The 9,941-nt window shown below is 46.7% G+C and overlaps 1 protein-coding gene across 4 annotated transcripts in view; it reads right to left on the bottom strand.

Annotated features, from left to right (window-relative positions):
- Positions 1-368: 368 nt before the first annotated feature.
- Positions 369-9,941, bottom strand: part of LIN7A (lin-7 homolog A, crumbs cell polarity complex component) — a 73,703-nt gene continuing 64,130 nt past the window's right edge. The window contains exons 5-7 of one of the 4 annotated variants that reach the window (XM_068168100.1): positions 5,596-5,804; positions 2,858-2,881; positions 369-2,719 (exon numbers count right to left, since the gene is read on the bottom strand). In XM_068168100.1, coding sequence (XP_068024201.1) covers positions 2,677-2,719; positions 2,858-2,881; positions 5,596-5,804 — 276 coding nt within the window. In that variant the 3' untranslated portion in view covers positions 369-2,676. Of the gene's footprint in view, positions 2,720-2,857; positions 2,882-5,591; positions 5,805-9,941 lie in introns of all 4 variants that reach the window. The other 3 variants (XM_068168103.1, XM_068168101.1, XM_068168102.1) reach the window with 3 other exon arrangements.

Here is a 9,941-nt window from a genome sequence, read left to right as displayed (position 1 = left end):
CTGTTTCCTCCCGCTTCTTAGTCCACCACTTCATGAACATTAGTGCTTCACTTAGATTTTTCTTTCATCTGATTGTCAAATGTTGTTGTCAAAGACTGGAATGTTATCTTTAGGGTGTATAAATAATTTATTGAATAATCACATATGGAAATGTATTTGCTAGGCTTCTCTGTATGAATGACACTCTATCACTGACATTTTTTAATCAGCACATTCCACTCCATGTTTTTGGAGGCACAGGAGGGGAGGAGGTGGCAAGGCAGCGTGGAAAAATGCAGTGCAGTGGGCTGACTGAATCTGGAATGATTGGGCTCTGAAAACTGCAGTTATCAGTGCACTTGAAATCACACTGAGGAGACATAGAAGAGTTATGTGCAGTCATAATAACAACATTTTATAGACCACCACCAGCAGCAGTGCCTGGCTGAGAATACAGCTTGAAAATAGGTAGGTACAACTTTATTAAGGTATAAAAAGACACCGTGCAGATACAATATAATTCCTCTTTAATTCTGGTAGTTCTCAGACTCCACTGTCTCAATGAACACTGTCATCAATGACCACTAGATAGAATTACTTCTCTGTATAAAATGAGGCTTCTCTGGATGAATTCATGCTGTTTGGTTTTAAAAATACAATGGTTTCCTCTCAATGGCTACTTACACTAATCAAACACTGTCAAGACTGTTGGCTGGGCTTGCATTTAGTTTCTAACATGTGCTCTGATACTGCCATTTGCCCCTGGTTTGGTTTGCCTCTCTCTCTCTCTCTCTCTATTTGAGAACAGATCCTTCAAAACATTAATTGCTTCTTTGTTCCAAGTTCACAACCAGAACACTGGTTCAGACTATGCCCACATTCTTCAGGTTGCTAAACTTACACTGACATCAGCTTGAGCCTTCAACATGCAAGGGCTCTTCCCGAGATTGCTTTTCTCCCCCACTCTCTTCTAATGGAGCACAGAAGGCATGCTGAAAGTGATCCATTTTGGGACTTATAATGGTTGCAAGAAGCTGACAGTTACAAGCCTTCCAGCTTTGACTGTTTTCTTTGGAAAAGCAGACATGTAAACTTAAGAACTTAAGTCACAGAATTTGTTTACATGTTCCAATTTGGTTTGATTTTAAAACAAAATAATAACATAAATACAAGTCTAGCTTCAATTTGGTTTAAATGATAATGTGTTGAGCCTTAACAGAAACAATTTAGACTCCTAGAATTGTTAGGGCTGGAAGGCACCTCAAGGATCATCCAGTTCCAACCCCCCTGCCATGGGCAGGGACACCTCACACTACAGCAGGTTGCTCACAGCCACAGCCAGCCTGGCTGCAAAAACCTCCAGGCATGAGGCTTCCACCACCTCCCTGGGCAACCTGTGCCAGTCTCTCAACACCCTCATGGGGAAGAACTTCTTCCTAACATCCAATCTCGATCTACCCATTTCTAGTTTTGCTCCACCCCCCCCAGTCCTGTCACTCCCTGACACCCTCAAAAGTCCCTCCCCATCTTTCTTGTAGACCCTTTCAGGGCTCAAGAAGGTCTTCTGGGAGCCTTCTCTTCCCCAGACTGAACAGCTCCAACTCCCTCAGTCTGTCCTCACAGGAGAGGTGCTCCAGCCCTGAAACTTATCCTTCCTCCTCTCTAAAATATATTAATAACAGGCTCCAGCCCTGAAACTTAACCTTCCCTCCTCTCTAAAATATATTAACATTAGGCTGGGGAGAATAACTTAAAGAATAGAGAAAAGCTGAGATTATGCTGTCACAGTACTAGCTGCCAAACAAAGCTTGGTCTTTTGCTAACATCAGCTTACTACATTTGCAACACATGCTAAGCAAAGACCCTATTTCTCTAACAGGTACATTCAGACAAGATATATATATATATATATTTTTTTTTTATGGCATAAATATAGAATATATCCCAGTTATAGAATTCTGAATAGTAGCTAGGATAGATACAAGCAATACCTACTTTCAAAAATACAGCTCTAGGATTCCCTACCTTTACTACTAACAAAATTAAAATGGACCCAAAAAACTTCCTCACTCTGTCTTTGAGGCATAATAAAATATATGGGGGACACCAAGTGTAAAAAGCCAATTGCTTCTACAAATGGAATACTTTATAAATATAGTAAATTGCTATTTCCAGAGGGGAAAGCTGGAAATTATAAACAGGAAGTTAGGTTAAAACAGCTCTACAATATTTAGTACAAAGTGGCTATCAAGCAGGATGAATGCATTTGACATGGTGAAACTTTGAACTGATGGAGTTGTTGGTTTCTGGAGATAACTACAGAGAAAGATCCTGTTCCCAAAAGCAGCCAATCTTGATCTCCTTGAGCCAAACTTTACACTGACTAAAGAAAGCCAACTGGCCAAGCTGTCAGAGTAAGGAGTGCAAGATCAGATCAGCCAGAACCGTGTGGAAGCCCTGGACATCTCTGGGTTCAGGGGGTTTACCCAGCGTGATCTCCTCCTCAGGCAGAGTCACATAAGTCCGATGAACCTGTGACTGCTGGGTGCTGAAAAGCCTTATCATGAAAGGTACCTTCCCTATGGCTGCCCTAACTACACTCTTCTTGTACTGCACATTCTCCAGATGAATTCTGTTTTCTCTTCCTGTAGTTGTTTCCTTTTGCTGGAATCCTGAAGTACAGCTCTGGTTGCTTGATTACTGAGCTCTTGACTGAGGCTTTTTTTTTCTTGAGAATAACCTAGAAGTAAAGAAACACATTTCTCAGAGCAAGCACAAGGCATTAAAGAGCTAAGCTGCTGTTCTGTCTATGCCTGCAATTTCTCCCTTAGCAGTTTAAAGGAACAAAAATCAAATACAATCAGTAAAAATATCTTACCTGCTAATGCAAAGATTCAGGGAACTGAAACAAAGGAAAACCTTCATGTGAGACTGTGCATGTATTCATCATATGTGCATGTATTCATCACATGTGCATGTATTCATCACATGTGCATGTATTCACGTGTATTCATCTCCTTCAAAGCTTTACAAAGGAACCCAAAACTTACTTCATGAAATACTACTGCTTATAACTCCTGACTGAGTCATGGCCCTGAGGTGGGATTCATAGAATCACAGAATTGTCAGGGCTGGAAGAGACCTCAAGGAGCATCCAGTTCCAACCTCCCTGACATGTGCAGGGACACCTCACAGTACAGCAGGTTGCTCACAGCCACATCCAGCCTGGCCTGAAAAACCTCCAGGCATGAGGCTTCCACCACCTCCCTGGGCAACCTGTGCCAGTCTCTCACCACCCTCATGGGGAACAACTTCTTCCTAACATCCAATCTCAATCTACCCATTTCTAGTTTTGCTCCATTCCCCCCACTCCTATCACTCCCTGACACCCTAAAAATTCCCTCCCCAGCTTTCTTGTAGTGCCCTTCAGATACTGGAAGGCCACAATTAGGTCTCCTGGGAGCCTTCTCTTCTCCAGACTGAACAGCCCCAACTCTCTCAGTCTGTCTTTATAGCAGAGCAGCTCCAGCCCTCTGCTCATCCTCGTGGCCCTTCTCTGGACACACTCAGATCACCCTTAGAACCTTTCTTTGCATCAATAAAGCCAAAATCTCTGGTGGGCACAGCACAGGGAGTCTACAAGGTAAGTATTTTCCCCTATATATCAGCAGAAGTCAGTTTCAACATCAATAATGATGAAATCAATTACCGGGTGCTTCAGATCTGACCATCTGGGGTCTTTCTGAGTCACCTGTAGACTCTTACTGGTACAAACGTCCTGATTTGGGAATGGCTGGTGTGAGATGTGGAGGACTGAGGTGTGAAGTCATTGCCTCCCACTTACTTCATTTCATTTGGGCAAATGGAGCATATCTGTAAAAGTATCCACCCCATCCCAAACTCTCAGTGCATTTGGAGAACCTCTGTATCTCAGATGCCCTGTGCTTTGACTACACTGTAAAACTTGCAAGCCTCCTGGAAGCTATTCAAACACTGAATGTCACTCAACAGTGAATTAAATGCTTCCTCCCAAAGCAGAGATGAGAAGTAAGCATTTGTAGGTTTCCTGCAGAGGAATCTGTAGGAACCTGTAGGAACCAGAGACCCGGTAACCGTGAAGGACTAGGAAGACTTTTCACATACCAGCAGCTAATCAGAACTCCATTTATGAAGTCTTGCTGGCAGATAATAGAATAGAACAGAATTACCCTGGTTGGAAAAGACCTTTGGGATCATCGAGCCCAACCTGTCACCCAACACCATCTAATCAACTAAACCATGGCACCAAGCACCCCATCCAGTCTCTTCCTGAACACCTCCAATGATAGTGACTCCACCACCTCCCTGGGCAGCACATTCCAATGGCCAATCTCTCTTGCTGGGAAGAACTTCTTCCTAACATCCAGCCTAAACCTCCTCTGGCACAGCTTGAGATTGTGTCCTCTTGTTCTGGTGCTGGGTGCCTGGGAGAAGAGATGAACCCCCTCCTGGCTACAACCTCCCTTCAGGGAGTTGTAGAGAGCAAGAAGGTCTCCCCTGAGCCTACTCTTCTCCAGGGTAAACAACCCCAGCTCCCTCAGCCTCTTCTCACAGGGCTGTGCTCCAAACCCCTCCCCAGCTTTGTTGCCCTTCTCTGGACGCCTTCCAGCAACTCAACATCTTTCCTAAACTGAGGGGCCCAGAACTGGACACAGTCCTCAAGGTGTGGCCTAGCCACAGCTGAATACAGCAGCAGAATGACTTCCCTGGTCCTGCTGATAAGCTGGACTGGCTATTCTCTTGGGGTTATCAGCTGGAAATTGGCTCCAGAATTTCATAGGGCCTTCCAGCTGTTTCCAAAATGCATTTTCACTGGGGCAGACCATGTGGAAATGTAGAGAATAAACTCTCCTCACCCTCACTCAATGTCAACCCACTAGAGCCAGTCCAGCCTGCTGGCCAGATCCTGCCCTGTCCCTGCCCCCAGGGAGGTGCCCTGATGGTCAGGCCTGGGGCTGTCCCAGAGCCCCCCACAGCTGCTCTGCTTCTGCCTGGGGCTGGGCTGGGCCCTTCCCTGACAGACTGGGGACTTCTGGAGCCCCTATTACAAGAAGGATCTGGAGGTGCTGGAAGGTGTCCAGAGAAGGGCCACGAGCAGAAGGCTGGAGCTCCTCTCCTATGGGGACAGACTGAGAGAGTTGGGGCTGTTCAGTCTGGAGAAGAGAAGGCTCCTAGGAGACCTAATTGTGGCCTTCCAGTGTCTGAAGGGGGCTACAGGAAAGCTGGGGAGGGACTTTTGAGGGTGTCAGGGAGTGATAGGAGTGGGGGGAATGGAGCAAAACTAGAAATGGGTAGATTCAGATTGAATGTTAGGAAGAAGTTGTTCTCCATGAGGGTGGTGAGAGACTGGCACAGGTTGCCCAGGGATGTGGTGGAAGCCTCATGCCTGGAGGTTTTTGCAGCCAGGCTGGATGTGGCTGTGAGCAACCTGCTGTAGTGTGAGGTGTCCCTGCCCATGGCAGGGATTTGGAACTGGATGATCCTTGGGGTCCCTTGCAACCCTGACGATTCTATGCTTCTGACAGCTGCTGGGCCAGGTGGGTGCCTTAAGGAAGACCACTGAATGCTCTCACCTACGACATGTGGTTTTGCTGTGTGGTTTGCTGCTGCTGCTGCTGCTGGAGGAGCAGCTGCTGCTGCTGCCTGCGCCGGGCTGTCCTCAGCTTCTCGAAGCGAGCCTCCATCTCCTCCAGCACCTTGGGCGTGTAGCGCACCACCAGCTTCACGCTGTCCTTGGCCGCCTTCAGCAGCTCCACCGCCTTCTCGTGGTGCTCTCCTTCCACGCTCTGGGAGCAGGGACAAGAAGGTTTCATCAGAACAACAATGGACACAGCTTTGTCCTCTCTTCCCCCCCCCATATAGAGAAGCTGTTGGTGTTTTAGAAAGTATCCACAGCTCACATTTTTCAAGGAATCTTAGGATCACAGGGTGTTAGGGGTTGGAAGGGACCTTCAAAATTCATCAAGTCCAACCCCCCTGCCACAGCAGGAGCAGAGAATCCAGCACAGGTCACACAGGAATCCATCCAGATGGGGCTGGAAAGGCTCCAGAGAAGGAGACTCCACAACCTCTCTGAGCAGCCTGCTCCAGTGCTCTGTGACCCTCCCAGTGAAGAAGTTCCTCCTCATGTTGAGGTGGAACCTCCTGTGCTGGAGTTTCTATCCATTGCCCCTTGTCCTATCCCAGGGTGCAAGTGAGCAGAGCCTGTGCCCTCCCTCTTGACCCCCAGCCCTCAGATATTGATAGACATTAATTAAATCTCCTCTCAGTCTTCTGATACTTCTCTATGTTCCCACTGCTGTGAAGTTAGTGACAAAGCTCCCTGGAATCCTAATGGAACTAAGCTCTTCCCCTTAGATATTTCTGCTAAGGGATTTTTAAGTGAAAGTTGTGTCAGATGGTGAAGGTTGGGAGTGTGTTAAGAGAATTATTTCTACAGTATTTTAGCGAAGCAAGCTGTGCAGTGGCCAGCAAATACCCTAACAGACACCAAACTGTAGTATATTTTCCTCCCTAGTTAGAATGTTCCTTTCTGTAGGCTGTTCATGTGACTTTAACCTTTGTCTAACTGAAAGTAAACGGACAGTGTAAAATGGTGAGGTGCTGTGGTAAGAAATGTGTGTGTGTGCAATCCTGATTTGTCTGCACCTGCAGCCCTCAGGTATTGATAAACATTATAAACATGTGACCCATTAAAGGGAAGCATTGTGCTCAGCAAGACTGATGCAGTGCTGGGGATGTATCCATGTTCATGTTTTAAATAACCCAGATCTGGCTGGGGTTGCACTACAGACCTGATCTGCGTGAAAGGAAGGGCAGATACTCAACAGGCTTTAGGGCAAAAGCCCCAAACCACCCAGATCCCCAGGAAACACCCAAACTGTTTGCAGGGAGCAAAAATAAAATCCTATTTAAATGTTGTTAAGAAATTAAGAAATTGCCAAGTTTGAAATGACAAATTCCTTATTTATGCCCTGGCCCAGGAAAGATGAGAGAGACTGTTTGCAAAGGCCTGCAGAGATAGGACGAGGGGCAATGGCTTCAAACTACAGCAGAGCAGATTTAGATTGGATGTGAGGAACAAGTTCTTCACTATGAGGGTGGTGGAAAACTGGAACAGGTTGCCCAGGGAGGTGGTTGAGGCTCCTTCCCTGGAGATATTCAAGGTAAGGCTGGATGAGGCCCTGGGCAGCCTGATCTAGTTGGGGATGTCCCTGCTGACTGCAGGGAGGTTGGGCTGGATGAGCTTTGGAGGTCCCTTCCAGCCCAGACCATTGTATGATTTTATCATTCCATCATTCCACCATTCCATCATTCTACCATTCATAATTCATCTTTCCATCATTCTAGCATTCCATTATTCCATCATTCCATTATTCCACCATTCCATCATTCTATCATTCCATCATTCATCATTCCATCATTCCATTATTCCATCATTCTATCATTCTATGGTTCAATCATTCCATCATTCTATGATTCAATCATTCAATCATTCCATCAGTCTACCGGTAAGCAGTGGCTGAACACGCCTGCTGCTCCTGGGGTTAAGCTCCATTTCAGAGAGCTAATGGCCCTGCTCACATGTAACATTGCTGGGACAGGGGCTCTCTGTTGGAAACGAACTGGTCTTTAGCTGGTTAGTTGCAGGAAATGGAACACTGCACGTGCCTGCTGAAGGAATATTTATTTTCCCTTCCTTTCTGCAAAGTGTTTTACAGTACCACAGAATCACAGAACAACAGAGGCTGCAAGGGACCTCTAGAGATCATCGAGTCCAAGCCCCCTGCCAAAGAAGGACCAGCCAAGATAGTCTGCACAGGAATGAACCCAGGTGGGTTTGGAAAGTCTCCAGAGAAGACTACACAACCTGTGTTCAGTCTGGAGAAGAGAAGGCTCCCAGGAGACCTAATTGTGGCCTTCCGGTATCTGAAGGGCACTACAAGAAAGCTGGGGAGGGAATTTTTAGGGTGTCAGGGAGTGAAAGGACTGGGGGGAATGGAGCAAAACTAGAAATGGGTAGATTCAGATTGGATGATAGGAAGAAGTTCTTCCTCATGAGGGTGGTGAGAGACTGGCACAGGTTGCCCAGGGAGGTGGTGGAAGCCTCATGCCTGGAGGTTTTTGCAGCCAGGCTGGATGTGTCTGTGAGCAACCTTCTGTAGTGTGAGGCATCCCTGCCCATGGCAGGGGAGTTGGAACTGGATGCTCCTTGAGGTCCCTTCCAGCCCTGACAATACTATGATTCTATGATTTCCCATGTGTATTGTAGGACATATTCCAACAAACAAAAGTATCTTTGCACAGTGAAAAAAAAAAAAGCACAACTGTGATCTTCACCATTTAAAAAGGAGTAATTTTTTCCCCCCACATAAAGCAAAATGTATTATGTGCTATATTTTAAAACACTTATGTATCCTGGGCTATTTAAAATGAAACTACACCACAGGCTTCCAAAGAGAAGGAGCAACATGGAAAATATCTGAAGTGAAATTCATGCTATGAGAATAACTTAAGCATTGTTATAGCAACTGCCAGAGGAAAATTCTTTCTATTTTTACCTCTCCCATTCCACTGTGCAAGAAGAGTGAATAAGAATTGATTCTGCTGTGGCCCATGATGAGCTAGGAATCATGATTTATAACTTTCAAAAAGCAGATGCAATACACATCCAGAAGGCACCAAGCTGAGTGGTGCTGTCGATATACCAGAGGGACAGGATGGCATCCAGAGGGACTTGGTCAAGCTGGAGAGAGAGGTGGTGCCCAGGTGAGCTTCATGAGGGTCAACAAGAGCAAGGGCAGGGTTCTGCACCTGGGCTGGAACAATCCTCACTATCAGTACAGACTAGGGGAGGAGGTGAGAGAAAGCAGCCCTGAGGAAAAGGACTTGGGGGTGCTGGTGGATGAGAAGCTGGCCAGGAGCAGGCAGTGTGAGCTTGCAGCACAGAAGGCAAATCACAGCCTGGGCTGCATCCAAAGCAGCATTGCCAGCAGAGCCAGAGAGGTGATTCTGCCACTTTGCTCTGCTCTGCTGAGACCTCACCTGGAGTGCTGTGTGCAGGTCTGGAGCCCTCAACACAGGAAGGACTTGGACCTGATGGGGAGAGGCCAGAGGAGGAACACTAATATGATCAGGGGGTTGGAGCAGCTCTGCTATGAGGACAGGCTGAGGTAGCTGGGGGTGTTCAGCCTAGGGAAGAGGAGGCTTCAGGGAGACCTAATAGCAGCCTGCTAGTACCTGAAGGGGGCTACAGGGAGGATGGAGAGAGACTGTTTGCAAAGGCCTACAGGGACAGGACGAGTGGCAATGGCTTCAAACTAGAGCAGAGCAGATTTAGATTGGATGTGAGGAACAAGTTCTTTCCTGTGAGGGTGTTGGAACACTGGCACAGGTTTCCCAAGGAGGTGGTTGAGTCTCCTTCCCTAGAGATCTTCAAGGTGAGGCTGGAGGACACCCTGGGCAGCCTGATCTAGTTGGGGATGTCCCTGCTGACTGTGGGGAGGTTGGACTGGATGAGCTCTGGCGGTCCCTTCTGTCCCAGACCATTCTATGATTCTATGACACTGCTGGTGGATTCATTTTCCAGATGCTGATCTTTAAACTCCTTGTACCCCTTCCTGTATCCTGGGAGTTGTTGTACAACAGAGCAACCAGCCTGTCAATAATATATTGCTGATCCTGTAGGTAAGTTCTGTGGGTGGCAGGGTTGTGAAATTAATAAGTAATTTATATTTTCTTTAATTCCCCATCTGCACCACTTTTATTCATACCACTACTCTGTAACTGCTCAGTGTTAGAAGAAGCAATCACAACGACCACATGCTGGAACCATCATAATTCATTGCTGTGTGCCTGGCTTTGATACTGGCTTTTGCTGACACAGTTCTTGCCTGGAGAGGAACTGTATAACATTTGACTCT

The sequence above is a fragment of the Melanerpes formicivorus genome, unplaced genomic scaffold, assembly GCF_026170545.1.
Source record: "Melanerpes formicivorus ecotype bairdi unplaced genomic scaffold, bMelFor1.0.p_v2 SCAF_132, whole genome shotgun sequence".
Lineage (NCBI taxonomy): Eukaryota > Metazoa > Chordata > Aves > Piciformes > Picidae > Melanerpes > Melanerpes formicivorus.
The sequence above is the reverse complement of the archived record's forward strand: the minus strand, read 5'-3'. Positions and strand labels throughout refer to the sequence as shown.